General features: G+C 45.1%; 1 protein-coding gene across 2 annotated transcripts; it reads left to right on the top strand.

The window, feature by feature from the left end:
- The first annotated feature begins 2,765 nt into the window (after nt 1–2,765).
- Nucleotides 2,766–20,347, top strand: RNF5 (ring finger protein 5). 2 transcript variants are annotated; one of them, XM_061619748.1, is made up of 6 exons: nt 2,779–2,971; nt 3,543–3,561; nt 5,214–5,326; nt 9,569–9,623; nt 9,769–9,880; nt 15,628–15,803. In XM_061619748.1, exons 1-6 carry the CDS (start codon nt 2,832–2,834, stop codon nt 15,714–15,716), a joined length of 528 nt encoding a protein of 175 aa, XP_061475732.1. In that variant the 5' UTR covers nt 2,779–2,831; the 3' UTR covers nt 15,717–15,803. The 2 variants fall into 2 exon arrangements, with proteins under 2 accessions (XP_061475731.1, XP_061475732.1); XM_061619747.1 differs by lacking the exon at nt 9,769–9,880 and having other exon boundaries at nt 2,766–2,971; nt 15,628–20,347.
- Nucleotides 20,348–21,520: the final 1,173 nt, after the last annotated feature.

Below are 21,520 nucleotides of genomic sequence, written 5' to 3'. Positions count from 1 at the left end.
TTATTCAGATATATCAGTCAGTTTTTTCTTTTTTTTTTGACTGATTAAACTTCTCCCGGGTAGGGAGAAACGAAGAGATTAACCTCAAAGCCTATTTTTGTTGGGACGACCAGATCTCATTAATTTATGGGACGAGGTCTAGCCGACGAAGGTGGGACGGATTTTCAACAGCAAGCTCTATCTGTTAAAGCGAACGTTCATCTTATCTTCTAAGAGAGAACGCACTAACAGGCAAGCACCCTTCTTTCTATATTTTTCTTTTACTTGACTTAAATTGTTGCTGTTTAAAAGAGATTTGCCAGATTGATCAGTTTTTGACATCTCACTGGGGAGCCATAACTTCTCTCTGCTACGCACTAATTAATAGCTTATCTCTGTTTTTGTTGCAAAAAGCTGTCCTGGATTTGCATTCTAAAGATATACACAGAAGAGGGATTTCTATTCCAGATTTTTATTTTGAAAAATATTATACTGTTTTGAGACTACTCTCTTTTTGGTCTATTTTATTTTGACGAATCTGTTTCTTGACGATTGCCATTAATTGTTTCGATCCTGGGAACTGCATTTTGTTTACTTAACTATTGGAGAGATAAGGCTGTCTGCTCTGTTTATACTGTGATGTCACCAAGTTTGGAGTATTAACCCAATTGTTGCTGAAATAAGAAGTGGTTTTCCTATATTTTTCTTTTAAAATGGCAATTAAGAAAGTGGCTGAAAATCTGGAAATAACTATGTTTCAGAAAATAATGGATGAGATTGAGATAATGAAAATTGAATTGAGTAAAATGAAGCAGGAGATTAAAGATATAAGGGTCCCTGTGAGAGAGGTGACCCTGGAAGGGGTCCCTGTGAGAGAGGAGACCCCGGAGATTGGAACAGGGGTCCCTGTGAGAGAGGAGATCCTGGAGACTGGAATAGGGGTCCCTGTGAGAGAGGAGATCCCGGAGATTGGAACCAACGTGGAACAGGAACAAGATTTGGAGTCTATGGACTTTAGAAATAAAATCTATTGTTTGGAACTCAATGTTATCTCTGAAGAAATGAATGAAGATTCTAGAGATAAAGTTATCAATGGCATGGATAATCTTCTGGACTGGAATGATGTGATGGAGCCCAATATAGAGAAAATCTATGGAATTAATTGCAGCCATGTGACAATGGAAAAACTTTTAAGAGATGACCCAGTGTATTTTGAAAAAAAGAACAGAGATATGATTTTACAGCAGTATTTCAGCAACCTATTCAGAATGGATGGCAAGAAAATATTTGGGATAGAGGTAATTCCCATCAGACTCTTACTATATGACTATGGCTTTGACAGCAAGATTATTATGGAATACTGATAATGGAAGATTGGATATTGAAATTACTGGACTTAACAAGACTACTGAAGATGGAAGATGGAAAATGGAACTAATAGAGATAATAGAACAATGGCTACTGAAATTATTGAACCTAACAGATTCTGATGTGATGGATTAATTGAAATGTTTATTTTGACTATGGTTATGACAATAAGATTATCATAATTAGTAATGAGATGGATTAATCGATATGCTTATCTGGAAAAAAAAATTGATAGATATATTTCTTAAAGAATTGAAACCTCTCTTTGACTTTTTGTGGAAAGAATAAAGTAATGTTTATGAGATTTGATGATTAAGTAAGATAACTACTGGAGGAAAGTGATTTTATAATATGACTTAAGAGACAGGATTGTTATATATTATAGACTTATAACTGATTTGATCTTTGACAAATGGGAAGTCAATATTTTACTCTTTATTTTTTATTTTTGTTTTTTCTTTTCTTTTTTTCTTTTTGTTTAACTATTTTTGATTTTGTTTTTTGTCTTTGAATGTTTTATGATTTTGTCTTGTATGTTTTATGAAAATCTGAATAAAAATTATTGAAAAAAAAAAAAGAAAAACAGGTTGCTATGCCAACAGCATCACTGTAAAGCAGGTGTCTGGTTGCTATGGTAACACCTCACTTTCTGCAATTAAACCTGGCTGAGTAGTAGTTGAGTTATCCAGGTAACTGATTCCAATGGTGAACAGCTCAGGACCACTGTTAGGGCAGACACCCAGTGAGATGTGGGGAGTGAGACCTTATATTTTGATAACTACCATGGTAACATGATAGATGCATTGAAGCAACAGTACATTTAGAATTTATTAGAAATTAGGCTCCAAAGCAGGAAGTGACGCTGGACATGCCTTGAACCTTCCTCTCATAAATGGACAACCCTGACACATCTCAGCGCTAGATCACACTCCGCGCTTTGACCAAAGAGCTCTGATTGTTTATTGGTCAATCACTCATGATTGGTTCCCGCCCCAACCTGAGGCCCCGGCCAATCAAAATATGCTGATGCTCTTTAGAGAACGTGTGCTTGCCTACGTGATTTTCAATAGAAGTCAAGGCGGGTTCATCGTGTTTCCTCCCCCAACGCTTTACTGTCTCTTGAGAGGTTGGCTTTTCAGTCAATCAGCCTACGCCCCTTCCCGCTCTCTCGCTTTTTTTTAAAGTCACGTGATATCTTATTTCGCTCGATGACAGAAGGCGGGATGATAAGATAACTTAACCAATAATGTAGCCCCACATTTTGATATCCAAATAATACAACCAATAAAAAAAGTTTTGAGCACTCACCCAGAGCTGTAGGCGGGACTAACTCTAACGCACGCAATCAGCTTTGCCAGGTACCACAAATGATTGCCTCTGCCTCCAATGAAATGTCTACAGGGCGCGAAAGACGGACACCAGGACAAATTGCTAAAGAGCGGGCGTGTCCAGCTCCCCTCCCTTAGTTTAAGTGAGGGCGGAAGATGGCGGCAGCCGGAATGGGTCCAGGGGTTCCAGACGGGGAGCCTGAGGGCTCAAACCGTGACCGCAGCGCCTTTGAATGCAATATCTGTCTGGAGCCTGCAAGAGAAGCTGTCATTGGACTCTGCGGCCACCTATACTGGTGAGGAGAGAGGGGGGGACATAAAGGGGCGTGGCACTAAAGAGTTGGGGGAACCTTAAAAAGGAGGCCCATAACAAGGTGGCTTTCAGTGAGGATTGCCATTATTTTTATTGGCTCTGCTCTTGTGTCTTTCACCGCAGGCAGACAGGTGAAGGTTTTCCTTGTTGCTTTATTTCCATGCCAGGGAAAGAAACGTCACCTACTGAATTTCTGCCTGTCAGGTTGCTCTTAAATTCACAGGAGCGGTACTGAATTTTATTTCACCTTTTATATAGTGGTAGCTCACAGAGGAAATCAAAAAAGGGTTGATGGTAATTTCGAAGGAGAACCAGTATGGTGTAATAGTTAAAGGGCTGGACTAGAATCAGAGAGATACCGATTCTATGAATATCACTGAGTGATCTGTGGCCAATCGCACAATTAGTTTTTGGATAGCATCCAAGGGAAGAAAACTTAAGAACTGAGAACATCTGTGTAGCCTTAATTTGGCACATTATTATTATTTTTCTAAAATGAAATCACATTATTATTCCAGGTAAAAAGGTCATGCTTTTTTTTTCTTTTCTTCTAGCTGGCCTTGTCTTCATCAGGTGAGTTGCTCCCTTTGCCTGTGCATCCTTTTTCTTTGGCTGCGAGCCAGCTAGTGGAAAGGTGAAGGTGTCATAAGGCTTGTTTTGGTCTGTAGCTGAAAGAATCTGTTGAGGGAATGTGCCCTCTGCTGATAGGCACTATGTGAGTCTGTCTGCCTTGGCCTGGGACAACCAGAAGGCCAACCCAGATGCCTATGGGAAGATGCCTGCAACACTCTTGACCTGCCTGCAAGCTCCCCATAGGCATCTGGTTGGCAACTGGGAGAACTGGATGCTCAGCTAGATGGTTCTTTGACCAGCAAGTCTCATCTTATGTTCTTATGAGAGATAGGCTTTTCCAGGAGGTGTTAATAATATTTGTGCCTATCAAGGATGTTTGAGAGCTCTGTCTATGGCTATCTGAGAAACTGGAACGTCCATATTCAGAAGCAGTATATCTCTGCCTTGCAGCTACTGAAAGCAAACCTAAGAAGAGAGAGCTTCTCTGTGTTCTGCCCTGTTTGTCAGTCTTCCATGTGTATCTACTCTGACTGACTACTATTAAGACATACCGTAATCCTGGACTAGGCGGACCATTGGCCTTGCCTAGTAAAACGTTTCTTATCTGTGAAGCTGTCCTTGAATTGAACCTTTCCTCCACCACCGCTACAAACAACAACTCTGGCTGGGCTTGATTGCTAAAAAAATAACTTTAGAAATGAGCTTAAGTGGCGGCAAGAATAAATAAAATAACTTGTAAAAGTCCTGTACTCAAAACTGTTGAAAGCTTAATGGGCAATTATTTTCATGTTGCTCTGATATAACAACTGAAAATAGGAAAAATAAAACAGCATGGTCCTGATAGTTTATATCTAAACTTTACTATTCCATTCCATTGTAGCATTGATTGACAAGAACTCTCAGTTGTAAAACCATGGTTATTTGGGGAAAGGAACTCTGTATATGTTCAGAGGCAGTCGGTTATTAGAACTTCGTATAGCCCATGTGTGGCATTGAAAATGGATCTTGGGGTGAGCCCCAGCTGAAATTAAACTCTTGGAAAGGCTTTGCCATGCATGCCTGTGATTTTCTTCTTCTTTTTTTACTTCACCCATATTTAATGGCTGCCATGGACCTCTGTCTAACTTAACATCTTCCTCCGTCTATGTGTTCAGGGACTGGGTCATTAATCTTTAATCCAATAACTGATGCCTGTGACAGAAGATACGTGTCTGGCTGCCACAGAGCAGAGTGTGGTGCTTATATTCCAAGGATGGGAAACCATTTTCAGCCCAAGGGCCACATTCCCTTCAGGGCAACTTTCCAAGGGCCATATGCCACTGGGGGGTGGAGCCAGAGGCAAAAGTGAGTGGAGCAGGCTAGTTTTCTATCTGCTCACACATCCTTTTCTGCCTTCCTTCCAGACAAGCAAGATGCATTATCAGAATTCCAGGACACTTTCTAGCCAGGCCAAATCGTTAGGGTATAAGGCATGGCTGTTGTGAGGAGTGGCCTGGGGGGAGTTCTGAGGGCCAGATAGAGAAGGCTGGGGGGGGGGCTGCATTTGACTCCTGGACCTGAGATTCCCCACTCCTGTTATTTTGGATCAGTATATTTTGGGGGGAGGTGGCAAAGCTCTTCCTCATTCACTGGTGTCCTTTTTCCTTCCGCAGTGGCTAGAAACACGGCCTGAGCGTCAAGAGTGTCCTGTGTGCAAGGCAGGAATCAGCCGCGACAAAGTCATCCCTCTTTACGGCCGTGGCAGCTCTGCCCAGCAAGATCCCAGGTAACAGTTTCCTACTGTTTTGGTAGTCCTCCACAGATGTGGAAGTCTGGCCTAGGGTGGCACCTTTCCCCAGCCATTTCCTCTTCCTATAGGCTGGTCTTTCTCTCTTTCTCTCCCCAGCAATATCTTTGGCAGAGAATCTTCCACATTACTGCCTTTTAAGTGCCTCTTGTTCTGAGAAAAGGGAGAATTTTGTAACTTTCCTGGTATCTCTGGACATGTGCCCAGCCCACAAATATGTAATCAACAGAAGAACCAAGCTCACATGTCTTCCCACACAATCTGGTTTTCCCCAAAGCGTTCTTTTTCCTCAGCAACCTTATTTTGGGGTAGGGTGGAGCCAGGGGGAGACGCTTTTTAGTTTGTTGCTATCAGTAGGTGAGTTTATTTTCCCCATTGACCACTTGAAAATTGCTGATGGTCTTGGTGGACCACTAAATGACTTTTCTGCCTGCTGTAGCAATTGTCATGTGCTGTGCTAGACGCTGCATGGTTTTTAATTGTCGATTTTTTGCTTCTTTTATGTCTTTTTATTGTGTATTATTGTATTACAAGCTGCATTCTATGGATTGGAAGCCAGTAAATTCTGACGGCCTTCTGCCTAGGCCTGCACCATGGCTGTCTGGGTGGAGTTGGGGGGCAGGGCACAAAGCAAATGGGCAAAATGGGGGAGCAGGCTTGTTTCTCACAAAAAATCAGAGTAGTACCTGCATATTTTGCCTCCTATCTCAAGTTCTTTAAATTCTAGCTGAGAATCTGTGGATTATGGTTCAGGGGGGGTTGCCCCCCTTGCCACCACCCCACTTCTCCATGGATGCCCATCCCCTGAAGCACCAAGGAGCAGCTGATTTGGGCTGACAAGCCGGCCATGTCGAGGGACGACATTCCGGAGAAAGCCACGGCCTGGTTGTTAATGCAGCCACACTCCGACGTGCCTCTAAGCCTGTTGCCGAGGTAACCACGATGTGGTCAAGCCCTCTGTTGGCCCCAGATCTCTCACAAAGGGTCGGAAATCTCTCTGACCTCTCTCATCTCTGAACAGCCTGAGTAGAGCAAGAGGAGGAGACATTCAACACCCCCCCCCTTTTTACGGGTCTGAGACAGACGCAAGGGGTGTTTGCGTGATACATCCACCGAGTGTACAAGTCTGTGTATGCAAATAGTTGAGCAGTACAAATCAGCAAGCGTAAGCTCTTTCACACAAACACGACTGCGTGTGTAGAGTGAGCTTGTACTTGTGTACAGTGTAATGTGTGAACAAGCTAACAAACTGAGAGGTGGATCCTGCGGAAGGCTCCCCTGAGGGGGAGGGGCAACATAGCTCTTGGGGTGTGGTCGCCAGGGGTTGATCCCATGAGGGCCGTGCCCATCCACCCCACCAGCTGAGAGAAAATAAATTAGCTGAATAAATAGCACGTGCAGATGGAGAAAAAGGGATCTAATTTACACATTTTTTTTCTTCAGTTGTGAAGCCTTCTTTCACTTTGTAGCAATTCTGACATCTTGAAGTAATTGATGCGTATCTGGATAGGTGACTTGGCCTGTCTGCAGGCCACGGACCATGACTGCCAATGTCTTTGGAGTGGTTAAATCAGTGGAGGCTGGTGGCTCTGTAAATCTGCTTGGACAGCTCCTTGCAAGTTCTGTCTAGAATCTGGAGCAGATCTGTTGCCCCACTGATGTTGGAGCTACCAGGGTTAAACTGTTGATCTAGGCCTGGGAAGACTCACATTCAAATCCCCATTTTGCTGTAAAGCTTTGGGCCAGTCTTTCTCCCTGTCAGCCCAACCTACCTCACCGAGTCGTTCTGAGGTCTGGGTAGGGAAATGGGTTGGTGTCCACTTGCTCTTGAGCTTCTTGGAGGGATATAGTTAAACTGTGGAATTCACTCCAACAAGAGGTAATGATGGCCAGCAACTTGGACGGCTTAAAAAAAGGATGATAGAATCACAGAATAGTAAAGCTGAAAGGGGCCTGTAAGGCCATCGAGTCCAGCCCCCTGCTCAATGCAGGAATAACAAAGAATACTCGACAGGTGGCTGTCCAGCTGCCTCTTGAAGGCCTCCAGTGTTGGAGAGCCCACCACCTTGCTAGGAAATTGGTTCCACAGTTGCCACTCTAACAGGAAGTTTTTCCTGATGTTCAGACGAAATCTGGCTTCCTGTAACTTGAGGATTAGCCAAATTGATGCGTTCTGCCTCCGCTCTCTGAGGTAATATGCCTACCAGTTGCTGGAAATTGCAAGTGGGGAGAGTAGCGCTGTTGCACTGAGGTCCTGCTTGCAGGCTTCCCACTGGGGCATTTGGTTTGCCACTGTGAGAGCAGGATGTGGGACAAGATGGGCTGCTGCTCTGATCCAGGAGGGCAGGGCTCTCCTTCTGTACTTATGATATAAATGTAATGAGAAGAATGGGGGGGAGGGGATTTTTACTTACCTTACTCACCTGTGTTCACTTTATCATTATCAGAATTGGAGTTACGTAACTCACATACTTTATTATGGCACTTTGACCATCTGTTGTGTGTGGGTTTTTTTGCTTTAAAAAGAATTATGTAAGAAAAGAAAGAGAAGGATGCAGATTTCCCCCCCCCTTGGGATATTTCTGAATGTAGCTAACAGTCACTGGCTTCCTTTGCACGGAACACTGACCCAAGCCTCAAGGTTTGCTGCTCCAGGCAGGGCGGAGGGAAGTGGGAGTGACAGAGCAGCATGTGCTAGGTAAGCCATAAACTGTAGCTTGCGATCAGCTGATTGTCAGGGCTTGCAAAGCACTGTGCCTTTACCCACACAGTTTGATTTCAAACTGTATGAGCAAAAGCAGGTCACCTGACATCATGCTGGTATCATGTGACTGACAGGTGAGCAGCCTCACTCACCTGGGTAGAGATGAAGGCCTGGAAAAAATCCAGACGGGACACGTGTTTTTTCCCCAAAGCTTTCTTGTTTTTTTTCCTGAAAAATGGAGTGTGTGTTGTCCCCCTGAATTTTTCCAGTTTATTGTCCCAGGCCTTCACATCTCTACACCTGGCTGACTTGGTCTGCAGCAATTAGGGAAATAACTGTCTGGCTGCTGTCTGGATCCCATTCTCCCCTCCCCCTCTGCTCCAGGGGTAGGACCCAAAAGAACAGGTTCAAACTAAACATTTTGTGTGCTTAATTTATACAATTTATGTAAGTCCAGATCAAGCTGTGTGCTTGCTGGGGATTCCACACAAGGCACCCTTAGGCGGTATGTTGAAATTTGAGATGTCGGAGATATATTGTAGAATAAAATTTCCAGGGCTTGGGGTTTTGGGGGCCCTGTGTAGCTTCTTGCTGGGACTAGCAGGAGCAGAAATTAGATGATGGAGCATGAGCTATGTCAAACAAGCAAGCCTGCCGGATTTATATCGATCTACATGTTTTTTCATGTAGCAAAGAATTTGGATTGTTGCAGTGCATGAAACTGAAATAAGCACTTGGGCCCCCTCCAGACAGCCAGTTTATTAGGCTTTCATCCTGCTTTGCTTGCACAAAGCTTATGCAGATGTTAGATTATAACTGGTTTTTGTTGAGCATTCCTTCCGATTTGCTTATTGGGCGTTAATATGACAGTGGACATTCATCCTATCCTCTTGCTGGTTGCTTCTATGTCGTCCCATTAAAAATTTGTTCATCCCACACTTTTCAGTGCCTTTTTCCATCATTTTCCGAACAGCAAAACTTTTTTTGTTTTTTAAGTTGGGTTTGTTGTGCTAGGGCAACAGAGCCCTTTAATCCACTCTAAATGTGGAAACCTAAACTGCCGCTATGCTGCAGAATAGCGACCGTTTGGGGGAGTCCACATGCATTTCCCTTATTTACTCCTTTCCCCACCTTCCTCTGCTCTCTCCCGTGTCAAATTGTAAATTATAAGCAGGTCAGGGCGGGGACCTCTCTCATTCTCTGTAAACCTCCATGCAAAAAAAACAGTGTGTTGTAAATAATACATCATGTTCCTACATTGTGACCTTCCCTCTGTGTCATGCTATGGCAGGTGTGAGGAACCTCTGGCCCGCCAGATGTTGCTGAGCTACAATGCCCATCAACCCAGTCCATTGGCTGTGCTTGCTGGGGCTGATGGAAGTTGTAGTTCAGCAGCATCTGGAGGGCTAAAGGTTGCCTGCTCCCGAAGATGATCTGCCACCATACTGACAAACGGGAGTATCTGCCTACCTGCCTGTGTTTTTATGTATAACCTTTGTTTCCTCCCTGTCACACAGGTTGAAGACGCCCCCTCGACCACGAGGGCAGCGCCCAGAGCCTGAGTCCCGAGGGGTGAGTGCCGCATCCACCCAGCCCCCTCCTCCTTCCCTACCAATCCCAGCTGAAACACAGTCATTTGCAAAAGACTACTAACCCATATTTTCCCTTTGTGTTTCCTCCCACACACACCCCTCCCCCTCCCTCCTCACACCGGCAGGGCATTGGCGGCTTTCCTGACACAGCCACCGGCTTTCACATGGCATTTGGCATCGGTGCATTCCCCTTTGGGTTTTTTGCCACAGGCTACAGTACCCCTGGAGAAAGAGCAGGTAACACACGGCTTTAAGACGGGTCTCAGCTTGTTGGGCAAATCTGCCTGTATGGACACATTCGTATTCCACAGCCGTGATTGTTCATACCCTTGACCCACCTTGGGATTAATTGGTGTCTTTCCTGTGCTACCCTTTTGTGGGTTTTACCCCGGTAAAAGTCTGGCCAGGTTCTGACCAACTCTGCGTTGCCCGTTTGACCACAGTGCAGTGTCTTGTACAAACAAGCCACTCAAATCCAAGCATGCTGTTTTTGTGGCTGGGCTTGAACAAGGCACAGTGCCTTAGAGACAGAGGAAGCTGCCTTATATTGAGTCAGACCTGGCTGGGAGTCCAAAGTCTGAGTTCAAATCCCCGCTCGTGTCTCCTGGGTGTCAAGGGCCAGCTAAAGATCACCCCCACAGTGAGTGGCTCAGGGTTATGTGCCCTGCCACCTGCGCAGCCGTGGGCAAACTGCATAGTCTGAAGGAGCCCAGTTGCCCCCCAGCTGGCAGTTGTGGCCAAGGAAGGGGCTGGCTTGTGCAGCTGTGGCAAGCTGAGCAGGCCCTAGCCAGCTGGGGAGGACTAGCCTCAGAGGGAGGCAATGGGAAACCCCCTCTGAACACCGCTTACCATGAAATCCCTATTCACAGGGTCGCCATAAGTCGGGATCGGCTTGAAGGCAGTCCATCTGGCTCAGTACTGTCTACCCTGACTGGCAGTGGCTCTCCAGGATTTCAGGCAGGGGTCTCTCCCAGCACCTCCCCGGAGATGCCCTTGGGGATTGAACCTGGGACCTTCTGCATGCAAGGCAGATGCTCTGCCACTGGGCTATGGCCCTTCCCATGTGAAAGAGTTCATTTCCTCCTGCTAAGCCACCACTTGCAGAAACTTGCAAGAGACTGCATTAGGTCACATTTACACAAGCAGATACTTGAGTCTTAACATGGGCTTGAAGTCCTTCCTGTTTTATATTAATGTTTAAGAAAAGGAGTTGTTCCACACTTGCACATGCCCTGTTCACATTCTCCTCTCTCATCCAGACATGACTTCCCCCTAACAGTTGGCTGCCAGGTAGGGATGTCTTCTTCCCTCTCAGTATTTGGGGAGAATAGTCCCCAATGGCATCTCCAGTTAAACGGAATGCTGGTAGGACGTGGTGGCAAAGAAACTTTCTCTCTCTCAGATCTGGGAGAGCGGCTGCCCGTCAGAGTAGACAGTATTGCTCTAGATGAACCTAATAGTCTGAACTGTAAAAGGCAGCTTCCCTTCCTACCAGCTGCTCTCTTCTCTTAGGGCAAGGGTAAGAACCCTCCCTGTTTGGCCTGTGAGGCTCTTTTGTCTAGGCCACGCCCACCTGCCCTACAGGTAGAGATGATTGTTGGGGCTTGCACAGCTCCGTGCATGATGTTTTGCATGTCCTGACAATCAGCTGGATGTCTGGGCTTGCAGAGCTCTCTGTGCACTGACTGCTGGCCAGATCCAGTTCCCCACTCCTTTCTTAGGGCCTTGCATGCTGGCAGTCTTTTCTTTTTTAAAAAAATCCAGTGAAGGCTGTTTCATGATTAGAGTGAAAGGAGCTCTGCCCCACTGACCTCATTCTGCCCTCAGCTAGCTCCCCTCCACTTGCCTGCTTTCTTATTTACAACCAGTCCTGGGGGTGCTACTGCCTGCCGGCTTCCTCCTACTCAGTCTCAATGTTGCCCTTGTAGAACTCCGCAGGGAGGATGGGGGCAAAAACTGGAATTGGTTGACTCTGCCTCCTATTGGCTGTGGCTGCACCTACTGTTCACTTTCCTGACTTCCCCCTTGCTAGTCCCAATGGGTGCCAGCCACCACTGGTGGTTACCAAGTGCCCATACCACGTGTGCCCTGGCTCGCTTTGTGTGTGTATGTGCCTCAGCACACGTAAGTGTTCTGACCCAGGGGTATGCATTGCTGGGATGTCAATGTTAAACACACAAACAGGAGGGTGCTTGGTAGGTCCACATAAACATGACCTGACCCATGCAGAAAGCTTACAGTTGTTGTTGTTGTTATTATTATTATCATTATTAATATTAATATTATTAATATTCATATCAAAATTAATGATGATGGTGGTGATGATGATGTTCATCATCATCATCTGCCCCTCACCAGCAGGCCCCAAGGTGGGTTATAGCTGTTTAAAGTTCAGTATTAAAAATAATTAAAACCAATTACAATCACAGGAATAGGGTGAGTCCTGAAAACATAATCCCAAGTGCCAAAGTCCTGGGTAAAGAGGTACGTCTTTTAGTATTTGCCGAAAACTGTACAAGGAAGGTGCCAGGCATCTGCATTCCATGCAGTCCATATCACGGGATCTGGAATTTAGCTACTAAGGTGTCATGGAATAGGAACATTCCAATTACTTGGATGTTTTTTAAAAGATGGGGGGATATTGGCTTCCCTCTATATCCTGTAAAAAACTGGTCCTGGTTTACACTTACATTTAAATGTAGCATTGGAGTCCCAAGATGGGAGAGTGGACTGGATTGCTTTAAAAAAAACCAAAAACACACACTCATACACAAGGGGGAAATCTGGCACATCAGAGTTAAAGGTTCTAGGCAAGCCCCTTTCTGCCTGCTGTGCTGGCTTGCTAATTACAGGATGCATTTTGGCAGTTTATTTAAAAGCTGGGCGTTCACACTCCTTGCAAGTAGAAAACCATGCAGTAGGCAAACGGGCTGAGGTTTCTCTGGGATGGCCTAGTTTTCTGCTTGTGGGGGAATTTTCCAACAAAAGGGAGACAACAGAGGAAAGGAAGGGAACACAAGCAGGGGAAGAATCTGTCACTATTTCAGTTGCAAGTACTTGGGCTTAGTTACACCGAGGTATGGATACTAGGCAAATGTGTTTCACAGAAAAGATGGATTTTGAAGAAAGCAAGAGATGTTCCTGGGAGGCAGTCCCCAGCACAGGGGACGCCAAAGGAGAAAGAGTGGAAGCATTTCAAGGGACAGGCAAAGGCCACAAGCAGAGATGTAGCCGTATATAGGAGAGGAGAGAGAAGAAGAGGCCAAAACCATCCTTGGACAAGAGACCGGGTGGCACAGCCCCTGCAACCGAGAATCCCACAGGGGGAAGGTTCCCTCTGTAGTCACCTCAGGGTGATTCATACGTGATACAGGTGATTGGATGATTGTCTGTGGACAGCCTGGGCAGCATTACCGCAACTCTGTCATTGCCCATCTTGAAGCTGGTCCGGAGGCTACAGCTGGCGCACAATGCTGCGGCCCAGGTGGTGAGTGGTGCTCTTTAACAGGCACATTATCATGCCAGTGCTAAAGGATCTGCACTGGCTGCCTTTTGGCCACCAAACAAGTTTTAAGACTATGCTACTTGCATGTAAAGCCCTAAACGACTGTGGACCAGGTTCTCTTAAAGTCTGTCTTTCCTCCCCCGCCTGGTAAGAGCATTAAGATCAGCAAATGGAACCCATTTAGTTTTGCCATGATCTGATTATTATTGGCTTGTGGTAGCGCAGATATGGACTTTTTCAATGGTGGGGTGGAACACTCTCTCTGCTGAAATAAGTGAGGCCCCCTTGGCATTGGTTTTCTGCCAGCTCCTGCTTAGAAAGCATTCCCTCGATCTCTGGACCTGAACCTCCTGAATTAATAGGTCTAATGGCTGTTTTAACTGTTTTTAACAGATTTGTTTTATTGTACATTTTAATTATGGATGTTTTTAATGTTTTGATGAAATTGTTTTATGGTGTTATTTTAATTATGTGTGAGTATATTTTTATAATTGGTTTTATGTTTGTAAACTGCTTAGAAGCCATGGTAAAATATATATAAATTAATAAATACAAATTAAGCAGCATATTAATAATAATCTTGCTGTGGAAACTGGCTTGGAAGAGATCCAGTCTCTTCCAGGAAGGATGGCATTAGGACTTGGTTCCAACCTGATGGTGTATGGTGCTCAAAGGAAGAATTCCTGTGAGGTTTGGCCCATACTGCTTTTTTTTTTATTCAAAGGTGACATCCGTTACTTCTAAACAGTTTGGGGAAAGAAATCAGATGTAGCAATGCATCTAAAGCACAATCATGCCATGCAAGGTCCCTTTCTAGATTCATGCTCAAGCTATCTGTTCAGACTTGTTAATTTGCTGCTGAGGAAGACAGTTAGGTCGAAACATGTCTGACTGTGAAACATATCTGTCCAGTGCAAACTGTTTATGTTGTTCCACCTTAGGGTGTATGGACCTTTGGTCTAAAAATAATCCAGCACCTACCCTGTGGAATTCCCATCCATGGCATATCAGACAGGTGCCTTCCCTATTGCCCTTTCGGCACCTGCTAAAGACGTTCCTCTCTCAACAAGCCTTCGGCAATCTTTATCTCAGTTGGACTCCATCCTGAAGTTGAACAGATTTTATGTTTGTGTTTTATGTTTTATGCTGTCTTTATATTTATAATTGGCTTTAAAAAATGTTTTATATGCAGTTATTTTAACTGAATTTTATATATGTGATTGTATTGTAAATTGCTTCAGGATGCCTCATGGGAATCAATTCATTAATAATAATAATAATAATAATGTGTGTACCCACTGAATAATACATTTACATACATCATTTGGCTAATGCATGAGTAGCCAACATGGTGCTCCACAGATGTTGCTGGACTTACAGCTCCCATCATTCTTGATCCTTGGCCATGCAGGCTAAGGCTGATGGGAGCTGGGAGTCCAACAACATCTGGAGGGCACCACATTGGCTGCCCCTGGGTTAATGTGTATTGTGAATGGAGGCATAGCATAGCTAAACAGTTCCACTAACACAAGGCCTTGTAACTGTGCAGTTGGACTTCCTGGCCCTCTCCTCTCCCCCATGCCCTGTATATCTGCTCCAGTGGGTTGGGGAAAACTCTGGAACGCATTTAGGGGTCACAGGCAGAGAGGAGAGGGTGGGGTAGTCCTATTGCACAGCTATAACTCCTTGCACTAGGGTAGGGGTAGGAAACCTTTTTGGCTCCACAGGCCAGATCCCTCAGGACCTGCCTCATGAGCCAATTTTGACAGGTAGGTGATACCATCCACCTGTCAATCACATGATGTCATTATGATGTCACATTGATGGCTGGCAGGTGGGGTGCCCACCTGTCAAAATCACTTGTGCTTTCCTTAAGTCTCCCTGATTGGTGACTGATGGGGGAAGACTTGGAAAAGTCTCTTCCAAGTTTTCCCCCTCCCCTATTAAGTCCCTGATCTCAAAGAATTAAAAGGGTAGTGCAGGTAGACTTGGAAAAGGCTTTAAGACAGCACCTGTTTTCCTATTTGAGTTCAGGAGCTGTCTTAAATCTTTTGCACAAGCCTCTTTCAAGTGGCTCACATGCAAGATCTGCTGCAAAGGGTGCTTTTGAACAGGGGTTTAGCTCCTCTCAGCTGGTTACCAGTGATTGCATCCTGCTGCCTCGGCTGTGTGATCTTGTTCATTGCTGGAAACAGGATCGCACAGCCAAGGCGTGATTAAACTCTGTCCTCCCCCCTCATTAGCTGATGTTGTTAGTCATGTCAGCTGATTGATAGGTGGGCATGGGTTAGGGAAAATGGCCTCAGTGGCCAACTTGAACCCCTGGGAAGCCATGATTGGCCCAGAGGCTGGAGGTTCTCCACCCCTGAAATAGCAGAACCACCTTGGCTACCTTGACTTTTGCATCTTCCTGGGACAGAGTCAATACCACCACCTTCTAATCTTGAATCATTCTCTCTCTCTTTTTCTCTCTGCATAGAAGCAGAAGCTGCCCGTCCATCCAGCTGGCAGGATTCGCTCTTCCTCTTCATCGCCATCTTCTTTTTCTTTTGGCTGCTCAGTGTCTGACGGGCTGGATTTTGCTGGACTTGCCCTGTACTTAAAAAAAAAAAAAAAGGCTATCGGAGCTAGATTGAAGGACTTTGAAACTATGGGGTTGGGTGGGCGGAGGAGGAGCAGTTGTGGGCTAGAGGGTGGAATGGTTTCCTGCCTGCCCTGGCTAGGCAGGAGGGGGCTAGCCTTGGAGGGGGGGAGGTGGTGCAACTCAGGGCGGGTCTCCCTCGTTGCCCTTTTTCCTTAATCCCCCTACCCAGAATTAAAAACATAATAGGGTGGCTTTATGGGTGATGATGTAAAAGCTGTGTGTGTGTGTATGTGTTGAGGGGATATGGGGAGGGGGAGAAGGTTGTAATGATCAAAGGGCTGAACTGGGGATCCTTCCACCACCCTCGCCAGAAGCTTTCTGTATTTAGGCAGGATGAATAAAAAAAATAAAGAAGACTTAGAAGAGGCTGGCACTTTGCCACTGTCAGCCTGAGGGCCAAATCCAGGCTGGGGGGGGGGGAGTCTGCATCTCCTCCCTCCACAATGCTGAAGGGTGTCATGGTTTCCTGTAGCTTGCAGGTGATTCTGTAGTTTTAGTGGCAACTGAGGATGGGGTGTGGCATCCCCTTCTCTCCCCCCCACCCCATTTTCCTCTCTATAGTTTGCAGCCACACTGTCCTCATTCAACTACTTCAATACTGCAAGTGTATCTTGTTGATTAGGCCCCGTAAAATAAAATAAAATGATGCAACTCATTCCCACCCAGAGGTTTATAATTGTATGGAGTGCTGCATAGCCGGTAGAAAGGGAATTTTTAGGAAGGACAGGAAGAGAGCTGTGGGGTCCCTTTCCCCTCCTGCCTCTTTTTTCTTTGGGAGGGGGGAAAAGCTTGCTTCACCCCCACGTGTACCTGCCTCAGCAAGGATTGTGGGAGGCGAGTATTGATAAGAAAAGCGGGGCAGAGGGTGGTGAAAGTAGCGGGGCTGCAGTGATGGGGGGGGCAAGAGCCATGGTAGCAAGGGAGACTGTTGGCTCTGATGTCAGTAAGGCAGTGAATCCACTCCATGTTTTATCCAAACTTTAAGGAGCTGTCCAAGGTGCAAACGTTCAGACTAAAACCCAGAGTGGATTCACTGCCCCACTGACATTGGAGCCAACAGTCCATGGCATGGGAGGCACTTTAGGTTTAGTGTACTATCCCCGCCCCCCTGTCCCTGTGTCCAACCACTGGGAGAGAAATGGGTTTCAGGCACCTATATATGGGGCTTGAAGTGGTCACAGAGAAGGTCCTAGTGGTTCGTTTTATATACTGAAAAACAATCTGTCAAAAAAGGATTTACTTCCATAGACGTAAGAATCCATCTGCTTTTACAGCCTGTTTTATTTGTGGGAGGGGGGCAGTACTGGTGATTAATCCCTTTTGTGACTATTTTGTGGGGGAATGTAAAGCCACTAGTCAAGGTCAGGACTACTAATTGCAGGGCAATTGGCTATATTTCTCTCTCTGGCGCCCCCCCCCCCGCCATCTTCTGAGAGTGTTGGGGCAGGGGGGGTGTTTACTATCTGGGTTGCAATTTCCTTGTTTTGACTAACAGTATTTCATGGGCCAGAGTGTCTGTAGCCCCTGTCTTCCATTTTGTGTGCTGAGGAGAGACATGGTGTAAATTAACCAATGCTGTAATTAAATTAGCCTGTGATTCGTATCCAGTTGCAGGCATGGAGTCTTTGCTGAGCATGTAGCTGTTTTCTGGTCATGCGCAAAGTGTACATGTGTGGAAACTATGCATAGATTGATGTATGCAGTTTGCATAACTTATCCTGGTAACTTATGTGAGGGGGGGGAAAGAGCTGTATGTAAGAACATTAGAAGACCCCCCCTCCCCTACTAGTCCAGCAGTTTGCTCTCACAGTGGCCAACCAAATGCCTCTGAGGAAGCCTGCAAGCTGGATCTGACTGCCACAGCAACTCTCCCCACTTGTGATTCCCAGCAACTGGTATTCAGAGGCAGATTACCTTTGACAGTGCAGGTAGAACCTAGCTATTGTGGCCACTAGCTCCTAATATCCTTATCCCCCTTGAATTGGTCTAATCTGCTTCTAAAGTCGTGCAAGTTGGTGGCTATCACTGCCTCCTGTGGGAGCCAATTCCATAGTTTAACTATGTGATGTGTGAAGAAGCCCTTCATTTTGTCTGCCCTGAATCTTCTTAACATTCAGCTTCATTGGATGTCCACAGGTTCTAGTGTTATGAGAGAGGGAGGGAGACACTCCTCTCCATCCACTTTCTCCACACCATGTATAATTTTCTATGTCTCGATCATGTCTTCGCTCTCCTTACTTGCCATGAAGCCCCGAAGGTTGTAACGCTTCCTCACAGTGGAGCTGCTCCAATGCAGCAGAAATAATCCCTACTGCTTGGTTCTCGCATACCCTGCCCCCAAACCATCTTCTGTTATTTGATCAGGCACTGAACACGCATTTCAGAGTCTCTTACTGTAGTGAAAGGAGCCTTTCTTACCCCTGCCGTTCCTTTTCCTGGGCACCTCTTTTTCCTCTGCTCATTCTCTCAACACGTTTCACCTCTTCCATTCCTGTGATTACCTTGTTCTTGGGGAGCAAACCCCCATTCCAAGCTTGTGTGGGCTTCTGCTCTTGTTTTTCTGTCTAAGAATTGGCACCCTGCCCTGCCCTTTGCCTAGGATCAGAGCAGCTCAGCCATCCCATGCCAGATTTTCTTCTGACTTCCCAGCATCTCTGCCACTTAGGTAGGTGAGCCTGTCATGTCCCATAGCGCCTTATGACACAGATAGCTTGTATCATGAGATACAGAGAAGAATTTTGGAGCTCACCTGAGCCAGGATTTTCTACCGATCTGTGCCTTATCTTTAACCCACTCCTCAATGGTGTCAGACCTACACTGATGTAATGGTAAAAGAGAGAGATTCATCAAATGACCTAAGCTACATGAAGGAGAGAAAACCCAACCAAGGTCCTCATTAGCCAGTTTGAGCAGGAGGGAAATATTTCAGAATGCAAGAGCCTTGCTAGATCAGTATAAAGCATATCTAGACCAGCTTCCTGTTTCTTAATGACCAGCCAGAGGCCTATAGGAAGAACACAACCACTATGCCCCTACCAGCAACTAGCATTTAGTAACACATGGCCTCTGAACATGTGTCAGGGTTTTTTTTAATTCTTAAGGTTTGTAACTTTTGATAGCCCTAACCTCCATGAACTTGTCTGCTCCCCTTTTTGAAGCCATCGAAGCTAGTGGACATCACCTCTTCTGGCAGCGAAATCCACACATTGACTGCATTCATACATCAAAGTAAACCGTAGTTTATGAAGAATATGCAGATGGCTCCCACTTTGATCCTTCACTGGAGCAAGTGGCAGCAACCAACCCTGGTCCTTGGTTCAGCATTACATCTAAGCTGGAGATTGTGGTTTATTTTGCTCCACACAAAGCATGATTTGAAGTGAAGACTTGTTCTTGGCTTATCAGCCAGAGTTTTGTTTGAGTGAAAACAAATCACAATTGCTGATTCATAATGCCGAGCCAGAGATTGTGGTTTGCTGCTCCCCTTCATGGTAGAGGGGGGAACAAAGCCAGAGTGATCGCCACATTTGTGCTAAACTATTAACTATTTCTGCCATGACGTGCAAGCTGGTCTATTATGTGACAAATACTTTGTCTGTCCTGAATCTGTTGCTAATGAGTATCCTAAAATTACTCACTTTGTCCACACCCTGCATAATTTTATAAGCCGCTGTTGCCTGTCCCCTTGTCTTTTCTTTTTCTCAGCTAAGAAGTCCCAAATGTTGTAGCCTTTTCTCTATAAGATGCTGTAATCCAGTGGTTCTCAAACTGTTTTGGCTCACGGCGCACTGTAAAGCATATAAAAATGTTCTGGCGCACTTCGTGTACAAAATTAAAAATATATTAATATATTTTAAACTATGAATAAAAATAACTTAAACTACAGAAAACTATTACTTACCCTATACAAATGGGTTTCTTCTCATTTTTAAAATATACTTTCATAACATTTGAGGCGCACCTAGCCACCTCCTAGGGCGCACCAGTGTGCCTGGGCGCACCATTTGAGAATCACTGCTCTAATCCCTTACTTTCATTGCCTTTTCCTAGTGGTCATATCCTTTAACACGTGGGAGGGGGAGTGGAATGGACAGATCTGGGTGGTTTGAAGTAGAGCTTCTCAGCTCCTGATTATTGTAAATTCCCATCTAGTTAAGGCTGCTGAAATGAAGAAAGCTAACCAGGAGCAAACTATGAACTCAGTTCAGTTATAGTATTGAAAAGAAATCCTAGGCTCAGCATGTGTGCAAAGGCATCCTGTTCTTTCAGTAAAACGCAAAGGAGAACCACCAATCTGGAATTCTTTCCCTGCCTTTAAGAGGCAAGATGAGATGACAAGAACTCTTCCAAATGCAAGTGTACCAGAAATATAAATAAAAGGAAATTGATAGTGGTAATATTTTCAATCTTTGCATAGAATTTGCCTTTTTCACTGCTGCAATGTTGAGATGATGTTTAATTTATCAATCCATATGACACCCAGATCTCTTTCCTGTTCAGTCATAGCCAGTTCAGATCCCATCACCTTCTGAATAAACTTTTTTGTTCCACTGTGTATAGTTTATGCTTACGTACATTAAAAACATAAGATCCCTGTTGGATCAGGCCAAGGACCCATCTAGTCCAGCATTCTATTCTCACAGTGGCCAACCAGATGCCTCTGGGAAACCCACAAGCAGGACCTCAATGCAACAGCACTGATGATTCCCAGGAACTGGTATTATTCAGAGGCATATTGCCTCCAGCTGTGGAAAACGTAGCCCTCATGGCTAGTAGCCTTTTTTAAAGCTATCCAAGGTGGTGATCATCACTGCCTCTTGTAGGAGTGAATTCCATGGTTTAGCTATGTGCTACATGAAGTACTTTGTCTGTCCTGAATCTTCCAACATTTAGCTTCATTGGATGGCCACAAGTTCTAGTATTATGAGACAGGGAGAAAAACTTCTATCCACTTTCTCCACACCATGCATAATTTTACACACCTCTAGTCTCCTTATTTGCCACTTTAGTATCTGCTCACTTTGGAGAAATCCTTTTGGGGGGTCTTCACAGTCTGCTCTGATTTTCATTAACCTGAATAACTGGGTGTTGTCTACAACCTCACAATGTTCACTTCTAACTTCAGATCACTGATGTGCATGTTAAATTAGCACCAGCCCAAATTCCTTTTCTTTGGGGGAACTCTATTGTTTACTTCCCTCCACTGGAAGATTTGTGTTTACTCTTATCCCTTGACTCCTGTTCTTTAGGTGAAGATCAAGAGTACACATCCTTTTATTCTGTGACTGCTAAGTTCAGTTGGCAATCTTTGGTGAGAAATTCTCCAAAGAAGAAATAGGAAACAAGCGGTGGAAAAAATATATTTTATTGTTTAGGTAAAACTGTACAAGAGAGTTATGGGGGAACTTTCAGAGTAGAGAGAGTTTTTGATATGGTCTCACTTCCCTCTTTGAAACCCATCACTCAGGCCCCCTAAGGAGTCCTCTGGTTATGTTGAGATTGCCTTGCTTAGGCTTCAGTCTGAAACGAAGAAACCAGGGCCCACCTCAGAGAAGGCAACTTGGAGGGTGGGGATAGGGCCTCTTTGCCTCTCCTAGTAAAAAAATATCAACAGATGCTTCTTTCTGCATCACTGCTATTTCCAGGCTAAGGAAAAAAACGCTGCTGTGACCCTGCTGGGAAAAAGGCAATCATGCCACCCACTCAAAGTTAAAATGATAGTGTCCAA

Source organism: Rhineura floridana, chromosome 3 (assembly GCF_030035675.1).
Source record: "Rhineura floridana isolate rRhiFlo1 chromosome 3, rRhiFlo1.hap2, whole genome shotgun sequence".
In the NCBI taxonomy this organism is placed as follows: Eukaryota; Metazoa; Chordata; class Lepidosauria; order Squamata; family Rhineuridae; genus Rhineura; species Rhineura floridana.
This window is presented reverse-complemented; position numbering and strand designations above follow the sequence as displayed.

Excerpts from the sequence above, each read along its gene's own strand:
- RNF5 (XM_061619747.1), top strand. The coding sequence starts at position 2,832 with ATGGCGGCAGCCGGAATGGGTCCAGGGGTTCCAGACGGGGAGCCTGAG. Across the intron at positions 5,327-9,568 it reads TCTGCCCAGCAAGATCCCAG|GTTGAAGACGCCCCCTCGAC; the intron begins GTAACAGTTTCC and ends CCTGTCACACAG. Across the intron at positions 9,624-15,627 it reads CAGAGCCTGAGTCCCGAGGG|AAGCAGAAGCTGCCCGTCCA; the intron begins GTGAGTGCCGCA and ends CTCTCTGCATAG.